The sequence below is a fragment of the Haemaphysalis longicornis genome, unplaced genomic scaffold (assembly GCF_048455015.1).
Source record: "Haemaphysalis longicornis isolate Haplotype H1 unplaced genomic scaffold, Haemaphysalis longicornis Haplotype H1 scaffold_10, whole genome shotgun sequence".
Lineage (NCBI taxonomy): Eukaryota > Metazoa > Arthropoda > Arachnida > Ixodida > Ixodidae > Haemaphysalis > Haemaphysalis longicornis.
Window position 1 is genome coordinate 124,506,899 of NW_027526204.1, and position 15,688 is coordinate 124,522,586.

At 46.6% G+C, this 15,688-nt stretch overlaps 1 protein-coding gene across 2 annotated transcripts; it reads right to left on the bottom strand.

The window, feature by feature from the left end:
* Positions 1-302: 302 nt before the first annotated feature.
* Positions 303-14,261, bottom strand: Rnh1 (ribonuclease H1). 2 transcript variants are annotated; one of them, XM_077690621.1, is made up of 10 exons: positions 14,046-14,261; positions 13,080-13,201; positions 12,874-12,966; positions 12,731-12,787; positions 12,264-12,375; positions 12,130-12,184; positions 10,606-10,690; positions 8,464-8,588; positions 3,952-4,070; positions 303-464 (listed from the first exon to the last, which is right to left on the bottom strand). In XM_077690621.1, the coding sequence occupies exons 1-9, from the start codon at positions 14,150-14,152 to the stop codon at positions 3,978-3,980; spliced, it is 849 nt and encodes a 282-aa protein (XP_077546747.1). In that variant the 5' UTR covers positions 14,153-14,261; the 3' UTR covers positions 303-464; positions 3,952-3,977. The 2 variants fall into 2 exon arrangements, with proteins under 2 accessions (XP_077546747.1, XP_077546748.1); XM_077690622.1 differs by having other exon boundaries at positions 12,874-12,939; positions 14,046-14,259.
* Between the last annotated feature and the right edge of the window lie 1,427 nt (positions 14,262-15,688).

Genomic DNA, 15,688 nt, shown 5'->3' on the forward strand with positions numbered 1-15,688 from the left:
CAAGCGCCCATGGTTCACAAGTTTCGAATGCTTATGACTATATAAACCGCTTGGCTTTCAAAGCAAGCTTCTGGGTTACGCCGCGACGGCGGAACACCATGTGGCTTTACTTGGGACCAACGAGCGAGCTACGACAACAAGGCAAGCCTCTAAGTGCTTCGTACTTAAAAGGCTTGACCAGCATGCCAGTGCCAGTCGGATGAAGCCTTAAAGAAGAGGCAGTTTGCCAGGAACCCTGGCATAGCATTGCTCGCTAAATGTCCAGGTCATGACGCCTTCTACCTTGACACAAGTCCTTTGCGTACAATGTCACTGGTTTGTTTATTCAAATTTCAAAATGAGTCCTGACGGAGTTACATGAAAATATCGAAAGCAGCACACTCCTGAAGAGCAGTTACCACTGGCGTTCTCTCCAAGGCAAAGTAGTCAGCACTGGGGTGATGATGCCGGCTTGCTTGCCTGCACTGGAAGCACACACAGCGAAAAGGACTCGATCAGGTTTTCCATTTCTTACAGCTAGGCTTCTATCCACTTGCAAAGCTCTTGCGTATCCTTACAGATAGTACCCTCAAACATACTGCCATCCTACACACATGTGCGCTTTTATTTTTTTCAATTTGACGTCATCACCATAATCATCCACATTTGATGCATCAAGTCAAGCAATCTGCTAGGCTGACCTCACCAGTTACATTAAAGGGACCCTGCAACACTTGCCACCGACTACTAGTACTGTATTTTGGGATAAAGTCTATTGTCCCAGAAATCTCCTCCTGCAAGAATTATGAAAATCCGTTCATAATTAACGAAACTACGCGCGATGAGAAATCGCACATAATCGTTCCCTCTCAACTCTAGCGTGGACAAGGCGACGAAAGCTGCGCGCTCTCTCCCGGAGAGGGGGGCGGCTCGCGGCGTTCTCTTCGGCGGCCTTCGATATATCACATGCCGGGTAGTTTTCACCTTTTATCTGCAACGCGGAGGGGCCTATTTCCGGTCTGGTGCCACAAAAAAGCAGGCATGGGAGCCTGCTCGCAAGTGCGCGCTCGGGCTGGTAGCGCGTTTTTGAAGCAATAAACGTTTGTAGTCGAGTGGTCCCGTTGAAAGGGAAGTATTGAGCTCATCACTCAAACTCCGCGCGCACTCAAAACACAAAACAAACGGCAAATCTGTGCCTACAGGTTCAGGCATAGAAGAGGTTCGTACACAGCGATGACGACGACGAAATGGGAGAATCTAGCCGCGAAGTTGACCAGTGACAGCCGATCGGGAAGCCATGGCCTATGTGACGTCCCTTAGGCCATGCATAATGAGGACAACTGAAGAGAGAGCGGTTGGTTTTTCCGCGTCTTACACATCGATTTGCGCGCTCACCGCTTCACGTGCAAGTGTAATATTTGGCTCAGGTATTCCTGGCAGTGTAATCTAAACGTCGCGCAGGTTTACTTGCACTGCTCAAAGAGTGTTGCAGGGTCCCTTTAAAGGAACCACAAACAATACGGCCTCATCGGCACATTCAAGCATTCGCACTTTCAAGCATGTCTAAAAAGAAGACCATAAACAGTTTGGTCAAACAGTTTACGACGTCATTTTGCGGATAGGGTCATGATGGGGTCTTTCGCGCTGTTTAGATTTGTTGCTGAACTGTAGGATACTTTTCAAATCCTAAAGAAAGATGTTTACCATGCAGCTGCACTGATCAAGAGGTCAGATATGGCGAGTTATTCGACGTGAATTCTACAATCAGTTTTCAACATGGTTGTTGCAAGGGAAGTGGTGCTTTTGATGCAGCATTCTTTGGTGATGAGAGCACCTAAATGTGTCAAAGCTGACTGTAGTTGCAAACTTAATTAAGTTCAGGCTCATAATTACCCAACGTGTGCTTCCCCCTTACATTCCCTTTAAATCTTACAGGGTAAACTAATACCCCTGTCAAACGTGCCTATTTAAGTGCACTTCCGCCGAGTGCACTCGGGCTTCCCAAGTGACACTTAGGCTGCGCGCTGCTAAACGACGAAATAAAGTGACCTTGGCCGTGATGTCAGTGACGATAGCCGGCGTAAATATTACGCAAAATTACTCGAAATCCCCCCTATTTATCACGTGAGGAATATTGTAAACAATTCGTTGGGTTTGAATTGTTTAAAATCGCAATCGGCGCATCGCACAAGACCACAAAAACAGAGTCGGGACGGCGACTGAACACCGGCGCTTTTATCTTCAGTGTTATTCACTGCGCAGTGAATGACAGCTGCATTATTGTTCGGGGGAAATTATCTGAAAGCGTTGAATACAACGGAAATAGGCTGAAACACGAACACAATCACAGGGCCACAAGAAACCACCAACGAGAACGCCGCAGAGAACGGCTGCCATGGAGCAAAACACCCACCAGGCGGCGCTGGCACGTTGTTGAGAGAGAGGTTATTTTCTTATTTTTCGTCGCTGCTTCAATTTTTGTAAAAGTAAATAAGCAATATATCTATAATTAACTTTTACGTTACTTATTATCATCTAAACGCTCGCGGGTTTACGTTAATTTTTCCGATTTTCGGACTTCTGTTCACGAGATTACTCACTCGGCGAGCTGGCCCCGGTAAAGTGTGTTTGGGGACCACACTCAGCTTAAAGTGCGTTCCTTGTAAAGTGTCATTCGCGTTTGCCGTTTAGCTGCTCCCAAATGACATTTTATCCAAGTGCACTCCGTGTAAGTGCACTTAAATAGGCACGTTTGACAGGGGTATAAGGTGGAGATTTGGGCATGGTGTTTGACGTTAACCGATACAAAGCCAGTACAGGTAGAAGAGATGTTACAGAAAAGACGGATCGCCTACGAGTGATGTGTAGGAATAGGTTCGTAATCGAAGTTCACGTTCCAGCCACTATCTGGGTGATGAAAGCAAGCTTACAAGGCTAAGTGCACAGGGCTAGTGTGTATACTTGTATAGTGTGTATACTAGTGTGTACACTGCAGTCAGCAACAGTCCCAATGCTGGGGCAGCTAACCACCCACTGCAGAGACTGTGATGTAGAATCAAACCTTTAACACTTGTTCCATCTACCAAGAGTTCCACTTGGTGTGGGAGTTGTTAGTTGATGGATACCCTTCACAAAAATGGACAAGTCAGAAGCTGCTGCCCCAGTAAAAGCAGCCAGACCCAACGCAAGCAACTCGCCCGTGAACAATTACCGGAAATTCCTCAAGCGATTTCTGCAAGCATTTCGCTCATAAACTGCACGCAACGAGCAGGGCTGTAGCTGGACATTTGCTTCATGGGGGGAAGGTTCGTGAGCCATCAGAAGGGAGAAGTGTTGCCGAAAGGAACACCGGGGCCGTATTCTGAGTCCCTCCTCCACACTCCATTTGCTCCCTCCACTCGGCTGAGGGGAGCATTCCGCAATGCTTATGCAAGGGGGAATGGATTTCATGGATCTCCTCCACTGGAGGCTCGAGGGGAGGAAAGACTCAGAATACCAGGGTAAGCCTCACTTGCACGCAGCCTGGAAAACGTTCTGGAGGGGGCTCTGTACATGGCGACGAGCTAACAAGAATCCACTCCATATGGATATGCACAGTATAGCCCAGTTATAGCGAACCCAGTTTTAACGAAATAGCAGCTATAATGAACAAATTTTCGTTTCCCGTTACAATTGTATACATAGATTTTGTGTCGTTATAGCAAAAAGCGGATATAATGGACTGATTTCAGTTTCCCCATGTGTTCGTTACAAGTTGGCTCGACTGTAAATGTAGAGTGCACCCTCACGAATAAGAGAGTGAGGTTCAATCCCTTCCCTTTCCCTACGCCTGGACCAATGCCTGTGACACCGTTTAGAAGCCCTGTGAGGCCTTGCGCATACATCCACTTGGTAGGGCTGAATACCGAGACAGTGCTTCTGAACAGTGCTTCTGAAAGAAGCACTGTCTTTTCCACTGTCCTTTCCACTTACTGCGGAAAGGGTGGCAGTGGTGGAGATCATCCGGGTGGTAGGGGCAGATCCAGGGCGGCCACGGCCAAGCGGTCAGCTTCTTCGTTGCCTGCCACCCCACTGTGTCCTCGGACGTGCACCTGCAGGGTCAGAGTCCACTTGCAACAACACCCCAAGACAGAGCTTCACAATAGGGTATACCCAAGCCTTTTGGTGAATGAGAGAGACTCGTATCCACTCCTGCCACCCTTTCTTATTTCTACTCTGCAATTCAGAAAATTACATAAAAAACAAGTGCGATCGAACCTGTTTGAAATGGACTTGGATGTGATGAAACAAACTGTATATCAAACACAAGAAATGCACTATTAAGGATACGTGTAAAATATGCTGCTTACAATGTGTGTCAGGCTCTGAGTACCTATAATGAATGCCAAAATGTGCTGTTACGTTTGATTTCAATGGCAGGATTCTCCACAGCACATCGTTAGAAAAATCAAAGCATACAGTGACATCCAATGCGATGTTTCTCATTGTTCAGGAAAGGAGGGGCCCCTGTTGAGCCTTTATATTTTTGCCCTTAGACCAATACAGTCAAACCTTGCCAAAACGAAGCCCCGCGAGTACGAAATTCCCGCAGCAACGAAATGTTTTCAGATCCCCAGCAAATGTCCGTAGAAGCTCACGTGTTTCATATCTCATGGCGACGAAATGTTCTGGAAAGCGATCTCGCGTTAACGAAATTCACTGCAAGTCCGGGCGACATTTTATCTACCCATTTGAGGCTAACAGTGTCCAAAAAGTGCACAAATGCATTTTTTTCGGCCTCAAAGTGTGTAAACTTTTGCCACAGCGCGCTTGCATGGCCACTGCCTTATTTCTGAGTGGAAGAAGGGAGAATAGTGCCGACGAGTTTGGAACCGCCTGCAGCTCACTCTACTGTTCTGAAAAGCAAGGACGCCTCTTTTTAATGGCACACGTGTGCAAAACAAAACAGTGATGATGGCTGTGGCCTTTCTGGACATCAACAAAGCGGTGCTCACTTAGTTTTGTGGACAGCATCGGAACAATAAGCTGCCACTGTCTGGCAAAGTTAGCCAACAGAAGAAGCTGGACTTCAGTTGCATACTCGGACACACTCTGTGCCGAGGACGAGGGAGAAAAACGGGCAGACAAGGCAAACTCGTGGGATGTTTTGGATGCGTTTTACGTGATTCGGTCACTCTTAAGCGCGCATGGCTAGCAATGGAGCACCTATCGTAGTGCGAGAGCTGAGCTGTGAAGTTACTACGAGGAAAGGCCGGCAAAGTAATGTAACCGACTTTCGAAATAAATTTTCGGTTTGCGGGCGATTTCCCTGTTGTTTATGTTTCATTCGTGCGACACCGAAATTCCCGCAAAAGTGAATTTTTTGGCTTTTCCACATAGATTCATTATTGCAGAGTTTGACTGTACAACCTTCGTGCTTCTTATTTTGCCTACTGACCACACAGTCACATTCCAAGTACTTGCCTTCGTTTTCCTGCACCTACAACAAGATTACATCAGCATTGATCCAGTGTTGTACACGTTCCTCTAAAATAGGAACGAAACCTCGTTCCTCGTTCCTTCCCAATTTTGAAACGAGTTACCGTTACAAGTTCCTTTATTTTGAAAGGAACGCGTTCCAGTTCCAGTTCAAAAATTGGAACGTTTTGTTACTTTAACGTTACATTCGATTTTTTAAATTAAAATATAGGGTCTGATAGGTAAAATAGAGTTAGAATTTTAAAACTATAACCGAACTACGTATATTATACGAATATGAACACCGCCGGCAGCAGATTATCTAGAAATAAAAAGAATCCAAAGGAACGCTCCCTGACAAATTTTTTTTCAGGAAGCACCGCACAAACCCCAGACATGTCTAACTGCGTTTTTGGTGCTCGTCTATTATAGGTGCAACACATATAATAGACGCAGTAAGGTTCCTGCGCGTCAGATGTGCAAATACAAAGTTACTCACGTGCAGGAAGATAATTAAATTTCTTGCATTAGGTTCAATATTACAGTTTATTTAAAATACTTTACAGGACCCTTTGCAGGATTTGGTTAAGGGGGTTACAAAAGTGAAGCGTTGCGGATCGTACATCACAAATTTGCGAGTAAGAAAACACATTGCAGCAGGCGACAGAATCCAGGTTGGTGCCGGAGCAGGCAAGATGGCGTTCGATGATTCTTAAATGTCTGGTACACCCACGAAGACCCAACTTGCTACTTGCTCAAACAAAACGAAAACAAAACCAGCTATCTCTCTCTCTCTCTCTTATGGTCAGTCTCGGCGCCGCGCGATTCCTGCGCCCCCGATAAACGAAGTTCACATAAAAAACAGAGAAATGCTTAAATTATCTCAGCTAAACCAGAGTCTTCTCTGGCTAAACCTAGCTAACTCACGAGGGGCTCCGCGTTCGCTCTGGTTCTGTCAACCGACCGGACTCAAGCTTCTGTGAATGGACTTTATAGTTCTCGCTCTGACTGTACAAGAACACCAAGCACTCCGGTTTTATTACACTAAAACCAAGTCTCGAGGACCTACTAAGTTCTAACTAACACACACTGGGCCGCTGATTGGCCAGGTCAACAAAACCCAAATATTTGTGCACAAACAATCACGTGATTCACACTAACAGTCTCACTCAATCTTCCAGGTATTCATCAAGGCACAAGTATAACACAGGTTTAACTTGAAACCGACCAACTACAGCAACTCTGAGCGCTGGAAGTTGACCTTCGGGCGGCCTCTCTCAGGTATTGTCCATACGGCGCGCGACGAAAAGATGCCCAACAGTGACAGAATTACTGCCCTTTGTCAACACGACGCATGCAATACAAAAGCACCTTGCACTCCCGTCGGCCCATTCCCGCCAGATCGGCGACAGACCGCGCCGTGACGAACTGCGCGCGTACTGTGTAACTTCGAGCAGTACAACATCCCGAGACACTGCGGTGCGCCCAGCTCTTTTGAGAGCCGCCGACCCTTTGAATGACCTCCCAGCGAGCGCAACTGCCCCGACAACAACGCACCCGCGCCTCGCGAGCACTAATGCTGTAATTACCCCTGACAATATACAGAAGGGGTGGTTTCACAAGGAACCTGCGGCGCCAACAAATCTATCGGCCAAACGTGCATTTTGGCCACCCCAGACAAACGATGAAAGGTGAAAAGCATTCTTGCGGCAGCGCTGTTCACCCGTCGAACGCCGCGTAAGATCAACCGGCATGAAAGCAAGCCTAAGCTGCGAACCACTGCGTGGTTATTTTTCTGCCTTTACCCTTCGAGGAAGCACAATCCGCTGAAGGGCGGGCAAATTGGGCAGCTTATAGGAAGAGAAACACGACGACTTGTGATTTTTGTACTCGAGCTTTGGCATCAAAAATAGCCAAATCCTGGCAATGTAACGGCAGGAACGCCGTTCCTGCCGTTCCTTCAAAAATCTAACGAGTTACCGTTACAGTTCCACCGATCCTTAATGGAACGGTGGCGTTCCTTTGTTCCTCCAAAAAGGAACTAGTTCCAGGAACGCCATTCCTTGGAACGCCGTTACGTACAACACTGCATTGATCCCTATGTTCACAGGCTAGAACGTTTTCCCCCCCAGAGATAAAAAAAACAAAAACAGAGAGGCGTGCATCAGACTGCAACCAAACTAATTTTTGTGGCAATGAGAGCATAAATTCAATACAGGGAACACCTGGACTTCGGATCCACTTTATAGGTTGTATTCACTGGCAAGGCAAGCATGCAGGCAACCATGCGAATGCACTGGTTACGTCGGGCTTTGTGGGATGGCGGTACTTGTCTGTGCTAATGTGTGTTGGGCGTTCCAAACTCTGCCCCACGGGACGCAAAGTAATGCCTCAACTTCAATGTGAGGGCTATTAATAACATCTATGTTGACACCAGCGTTGAGAATAGAGTTGAAACGGAGCAAACGATGCACGCCGTTTTTTTTTTTTTTTTTTTTTGTGCGGCATGTGGGCACAGTGGCACAAGCCGCGCCATGTCCGTGGCCGTTTCCAGTGTTACCAAGTGAGGAAATTAACAGCTAAACTTTTGAGTGAATACCATCTACAGGTGACATTTACCAGATTTGCGGGATTGCCTTTTGTAAAGCTGTGAAACATACAGTGTCAGAGGCATAACATCTAGTCTCGTTCCTCTTGGTTTTAGGAGTTTAGTGAATGAACTGTTGTTTAGAAATTATCCTGCATGTAGAATAATTTTCAACTAAAATTCGCTATTATACAAATTTGGCAGCACCAAACTACTGGCCACATTGAACTAATTGTAGGAACCTTCTGGTTTGCTGCACACAGATTTGGCTGTAGCTTGCTCCACCTATGTGAAAGACACAAAGGGTTTCATGTGTAGGTCATCGTCGTTGGCTGCAGCCCAGGATACGTGGAAGCCACTGGAATATGGGGTTGAGCGCAGTCATGGCCCGCGGGTGCAAGTCGGCTGGGAAGCCAACGAGCTAAAGGCTCTGCACTGACCCACTTGATGCGCAGTCCTTCTGCAGCCTTGAGCAATTCCAGGAAGTCTTCCTTGTTCTTGACCGCCTGGCCGTCGGACAGCTTCCAGCCTTTCTTGATCCAGCCATTCATCCACTTGGTGACGCCTGCGCGGGCGAAAAGTTGTCGTGCGTCACAAAGGAAAAGTAGCACGAATATTTACTCGGCTAAGATGCATCTCTGTGCAAAGTGCTTTGAGTACGGTGCAGTCATTGGCGGATCCAGAGGGGGGGTCCGGATGTCCTGACCCCTCCCTTAATACAGTCAAACCCGACTATATCGAACCCGTTTACATCGAATTATCCCATATATCGAACAATTATTGTGCACTATAATGTTACCGGGAGAATATATAGCAAAAAGTACGGCTACATCGAACAAAAAAGGCAGCCGCAACCTATATATCGAACTTCGGCAGTGCAAGATTGCCCCCGAAGTTGGCTTTCCCGCGCGGCAGCTGGGCGAGCTGCCTACGCCTCCTCCCCCAGTTTGAAAAGTCACTTAGCCCAAGCGCTCGCGCTCTCGCTCGCTCTGACAGCCACCCCCTGGAAATAGTGGTTGGACCACACTCTCCCGCTGTCTCGCCAGTCTCGCGCGGCGGGTTCTCTCTCCCCTCGCTTCTATGCATGCTTCCCTTTTCGTGTTTTCGCGGTTGACGACCCTGAGCGTTCTTCGCCGCCACTGCGCGGCAATAGAAGGCTGTGGGCTCAGCTGTTTCGAGTCACTTGACAATGTTGAAAAGTGTGTGCTCAACAATGCTTCGAAAATGATGAAGCAAAAGAAGATCGGAGACTATTTCTCGCGCTAGTGCGCCCGCGGAGCATGTATCTTGCAAATAAACAACAGTTAGTGATGAGGTACGTTCTGTGCATTGTCAAATTCTTTAAACATTATATATCGAATTATACGATATATCGAACTAATGACCGTTTTTTGCAAGTTCGATATATCCGGGTTTGACTGTATTTGAATTTAAACCTCCAAGACGATGACCACTCAGGTCGCAGAAAAGGGTGAATTGATGACTTGTTGTATTCCTTGTCTTTTTGCTTTCCAGAAATTTCAGTGAATAAATAAGTATCCTTCTCCTCCTCCTCCTGCTCATCATCATAATCATCATCATCATCACTGATAGGAGCTGACCTCCCTCTCAGAAAAAGCCTGGATCCGCCCCTGGGTGCAGTAAATCTGAAGACAGAAGACCTAGGTATACACATACTTAAATTTGCTTCTGAGATTGCGGGGTGCAATAGTAAGAGGTAGCAGCTATGGACAGCATCAAATTTAATGCGGTACGTTTGATTCGACTGCACAATGAGACTAACAGGGGACACTGCTTAAAACAGCTTCCTTTAATTGTTAAGTAAACTCTGTAAAACTTGTCAGACTTGCTGCCTTTTTTTCCACTGATTTCACTTATGGCATTATTTTTTGAGTAAGTCAATTAGCTACCAAGCTAATGGGTGATAATGAGCCATTTTCGGAGGAACAATAGACAAAACAGTGTTAGTCACAAAACTTTAATCTTTATAATTTCTAATACTGTGAACCCTGGTGAGTGCAAAAAGAGCATTTTCTTTTTATTTGATGCACCGCTTGGAACTAATTTTACAGCTCATTAAACTTTTGCGGCACCAGTGGCAAGGAACCATTTCAAACACCAAAGTTTAATGAGAAAATTAGTTCCAAGCGGTGCATCAAAAACATGATTCTCATTGCACTCGCCAGGGTTCATAGTATTGGAAAATATAAAGATTGCAGTTTTATGACCAACACTGCTTGTCTATTGTTCCTCCAAAAATGGCTATCTCTAATTATCTTGGTAATTAATTGACTGACTCAAAAGATAATGGCATGTTGGAAATCAGTGGGAAAAAAAGCAGCGAGACTGAGTTTCATGGAGATTACTTAAAAATTAAAAAGAAATTGTTTTAAGAGCCAAGCTACGGACAGTACAGCTCAACCTTTTGTTCCTGTCAGAACTTCTACCGTTACAGGGCTGTTTCTAATGAAGAGACCTAGGATCATTCTTTCCCCACTTCTCCCAGGCCCCAGGGGACTTTCCCCAAGTCCTAGGGAACTTTCCCCAAGTTCCCTAGGTCCCCTCCGTTCCTCCAGACTCACTGTTGATGAGGAAGGAGCTGTCCGTGTAGATGGTGAGGTTACGGCTGCCAACATTGCGTGCTTGCTGCATGGCGCGAATGGCCGCCTGGGATGAAAAACATGTGGGGCTCTTCAGTTATCCATCCGGGATTCTCTGCGGACTCTACGAGAATCGATCCCACATTCATTTTTTCCACAGACATCAATGGCAGACGACCCACAATCTATCTGCAGCGAGTTTGAGACTGATAACCAAACAGCTCCAGTATCCCTCTATGACCGGCATTCCAACCTGGAGTTAAGTTACTCTAGTTTAGACTAACTAGAGCACACGCTTGCATTGATGTTTTAGGCGGGCACACTAATCACCACTTCTTTCTTTGGGCCGTACGTTTGGCAGAATATTTTGTCTGCTTGCAAATAAATGGACCCCAACTCACTATGAAACTCACTGTACCCAACAATGTGTACTGCCCTCACAAAAATTCCAAATATGCTGCTTCGAACAACTTCGCACAAAATTGGTCGCACATCACTTCTCGAAATGCTTTTGTGCTATGAAGCAAGAACACACAGAAAAAGCTGATAAAATACAAGACGCACGTGTGGTGAGCGATCAGCAAGTCAAAACAAGAAGGCAAGCCATTTATTAAGTGCATGCAGGCGTCGTTAAACTTATTCTGCAAAGGAGCTAAGTACAGCAGCCACTTATGCACTCACACACCTAAGGCACTAGCAGTCTCCCATTCCCGGAAGCTGATTTCTGTGGCCCAAAATCGGGTAAGAAAGGAATGCAGTATAATATAGACAGTGTGTAGCATAAACATACATCTTTCATTTTTGTCCCCAAGACTAGCAAGAAAATTTAACCGTTTGAGGGTCAAATTTTTTCGCCAACTGCTACCCCTCCAGTGTCAAATTTTTTTTTATTGCTGCTATAAATTCTTCGGACAAATTTATTTTTAGAAAAAAATTGTAATTTTTTTAGGGTGATCATAAAGTGACAAAAAAAATCGTTCGTGTTGTTAAATATGCGAGGTTCATTCATGAGTAACATAAGAAAAATTCTAAGCAAACTTCGTGGGCGCAAGATGCAGGATGAGCGCAAGAAGTGCATCAATTTCGCCAGCGCAAGAAGCGGAAAGTGCCCGGAGGACGAAACCGAAACCAGCTGCCCACGTGTGAGCCGATGCGCAAGTGATAGCGGGCGCACCACTGTAGTAAAGCGTAAAAAAAGAAAAGAACAGCCATCGGCACAAGAAAAATTTCACGTATTTCCGCGCAGTGTGGCAGCACATGCCCAGCAAAAAAAGAGAAATATTGAAAAAGGCGCGCTTTTTGAAGGTGTTTGCCGGGAACGTACACGTACGTCATTGACCCCGAAAGGATTAAGAAACTGAATAGACACACAGCATGTAAAAGGTGCTAGAATACCCTGTAGGTTCAGATTCAGCCTGATGTAACATTGCTCTTTTTCCTTGCTCGTTTTATAACGCCAAGAAGGAAGGAAAAGAGAAAATGGCCGGAAGCGCCGCGGCAACATACATGTATCTCGGCTCGGTTGTTGGTCTGCCGGCCCGCCAGCCTCTCACTGACGTTCCTGTACAGAACAAAACGTTTCAAAACTCGTTGCAAAGCCCGCTGTCCAACTCCTATCCTGAAAACTCGCCTCTGCTTACATTGGGTGGTTGGGCCCCCAGTAGACCCCTATGGCCGCCTTGGGTGTGCCGTGGAGGCCACCGTTGTTGGAGCAGGCACCATCCGTGTAGACGTGCAGCATGTCACTCGGCTCTGGAGAAAAAAAAAAACTGAGATGTTTACCTTTTTTTAATCGTAGAATGAGATGTTTGCCTGCCAATTCCCCGAGAAAATCTGTCCGCATTGAGTAGCGTCCCGCATGACATGCGTTCATGCGAGCGTACTCATCAAGATTCGTTCCTCAATAACGGCAGCGGCAAGTCACGATTGATACCCCCCTCCTCACGACAGTCTTTACATACAAAAGACGGGATCATGGTTTTGCTATTGACCCTACCCCCTTAGTCAGCAAAAGGGACAACAACACAAAAAACAGCCCTCCTATGTCCTAAAAATAGAAATGACCGTCAACAAACATCCAATAAAAACTCGCAGTGCTACAACTTACCGCTGGCATCCGGACAGAACCGCTGCACTTTTCCAACTTCCGCGGGTTCATCACGAGCTGCGAAAATAAAACAAGCCAAAAAATAGTCAAGAAGTCAGACTCGAGAGCCAGTGGCAGTGGTGACGCCAGAAACGGCCCCTCACCGTCATTCTTGCGCTTTCGCCCTTGCAGAGATTTGCCGACTGAGTGGCAGCTCACTCCGAAGCTTCCTGCACAGTGCACTGCATCAAACACAGCTGCATGCCCGGTTGACAAGTGAGCAAGGGCAGCTTTGGTTGCAACTTCGCTGTTGTGGGAGTGACAAGTCAGGCAGGTCTGAACCGGGGCGGGCGGGTGCAACGCGGCTTACCCGAACCGATGGTGACCTCCCCAGCTGGGTCGTTGTTGACAAATGCCCAGGCCTCCTGCTCGGTGCTGAACTTCTTGTAGATGGGACGTGGGTAGCCTTTGACCTGGCTTTCGCACTCTGGCCTGCAATTAGATCAATATGTACAAATACACCTGACACTCGCAGTTCAGGCAACAAAATTAGCATAAAAGTGTTAAAGCTTACAATGGCGTTCCTGCCAGTAAAACGAGGAGCAAGTAAATTCAGTATGTCGACAGCACGTTGCATTTGTCTCTGCTACGTAAGCCACCGAATGCTCAAGCCATAAATGTACTGCTTTTAGCAACAACATGTCAACAATTTATATGCACGTGTTTTTGAGTAAGCAACTTTAGGTTTTAAAACACCCTTTTAAGGATTTTTCCCACCTTCTTTTGGGTGTAGTCTGTTCAAAGATGTGACTTGTCATCAATGCAGGAGTCAGGACTTTTTCGTCCCAACTGTGTGCGATGTGCGTTGCCTAGATATATTGGTGAGTTGATGGCACTGCTTGAGTACCAAGGCGGTCGTCAGTCCGTAGCTGAAGCATCTCAGCCAGGAACGATGTAAGCAGCGCCAATTTGAATTTTCTGCGCATGTTCGTGTCTTTCGTATTTTCTCTGAATGCGCGCAGTTAAGGGAGGCGGGTCAGCGGATTAAGAAAAACTACTCAGATATTTTCTTCCCCTTTTTTCTCTTTCCATTTGCTTTTTTTTTTTTTTAACCTGCGCCAAGATTTTTGTACACTGACGCTCCAGACGTTACTGCCTTTTTGCCTCCTAGTGAACGGCTGCCCGGCGCAGTGACATTTTGTGTCTGGGGACGATAGAAAACGGTCGATATGGTTTTTCTGTCTCGCTGGCTTTCAGACAAGCACAACCCCAAGCTTTGCAACGACAAAAAATGCAGACAACGCAACGCCAACAACACGGTACGACCCCCGCTCACCATGTTAAAAAGACTCCTTTCTGACGTCCGTTCCGGACCGCGTAATAGAATTGGCCTTTCTTGGGCATCAGGTCCAGTGCCAAAGCAAGTAGCCGCCTAAGCACCATGCACGCTTTGTGCCAGTCAGGTACACAGATGTGCGCTCATTCAGATGTCAACAAACCAAGCGGAAACAGCGGAAATCACATCCACCACCTACCGGAAAATTTTGCCACTAGGGGATTCGGGAAGCACCGGAAGCACAGATGTTGGTGGCGTTGGTGGCTGCTTTGTGAAGGGCATGTAGGAAAGCATGGAGGAAAGAATACTTTCCTCCATGGAGGAAAGGGTCGCGCTGGGCATTTTGAAAAGACAAAACATTTGTGCGAAACATAGAGTTCTTAACTCTATGCTGCGAAAGCGCTATTGTGGTCGAAAATTTCACGTCCGTGGCACAAAAATATGGTTGACATTTAAAGCGCAAAAATTACACAAAGGACGGAGGATGGAAACAGAGACAAGCGGTTGTCTCTGGTTGTCGTCCGTCCTTTATGTAATTTTTGCGCTTTGTATATTACCAGCGTCCTTCAATTCAAAACACTGAAGGACTCTGATATATTACCCAGAAGTCCGCCTTCTTCAGTGGCGAAAACTATGGCCAACGAAACACACAAAAAATGGCGCATCTTGCACTAGTGGTGCGAGGCTGAAGAAACAACAGAGCTGGCAGCCCCTCTCCCTTCGTCGGAGACACGGCTGTTGCTTCACATGGGTAGAGTGTACTAGAAGTTTCTTCTAGTACACTTCTAGTACACTCTAACATGGGTATCGTTCTGTCCGCAGGCGTTTACATCTCTCGATCCCAAAGTGGACTGCGTTAGCACGCGCTAGAACCGGCGGCAACCGGCTTCGCGAATTCGGCATCTCTAGTGTCTGCCGCGCGAGTGGTCCTAGCTGTGCTCCCCCCTTAAGGCGCGGGCGCGCGTGAAATGTTTTCTTGGGTTTTATTCCGTGCTCCACACTTGGCACAAATCAACGCGCAAGCCTGGACGGCGCCTAGGCGCTCCTCACGAGGCGCACGCTCACGCGCGCTCGGTATTTTTTCTGAATACCTTTTTGTGAGCACATTTTGCGAACGCTACCGAGCCAAGCTCAAGCTGAAACAGCTCTGCTGTTAAAACTAGTTGACTGCGCAAAGGCTTGCTTGCCCTGTGGCCAAGTCGTAGTTGTCTTCGTCTGAAGTGCTCCTGGAGCGACGTCTTGTCCGGGCGGTGCCTTTCGCGATCATCGGTCACCCTTTTAGCGTGCATCATTGGGAGCCCTAGCAAAAATTCTGATACAAATTCTAATACACGTATATGCTTATTGCCACTAATAGACCTATCAGTCTGTATTAGTCTATTAGGTCTATCAGTTTGTATCAGCCTATTAGTCCTATCAGTCTGTATTAGTCTATTAGGTCTATTAGTCTGTCAGACTGTAGGTCTATCAGACTGTATTAGTCTGATAGGTCGACCAGAGTGTACTAGTTCTATCAGAGCCAGTGCAAGTTCGAACAAAGCAGTGAAACATGGCAACACATTTTATTATCAGGGTACACAGGCAAATTCCTCTCTGGCTGACAGAAATCTGGCTGAATAATTTAATGTTACATAAGTTCGTAA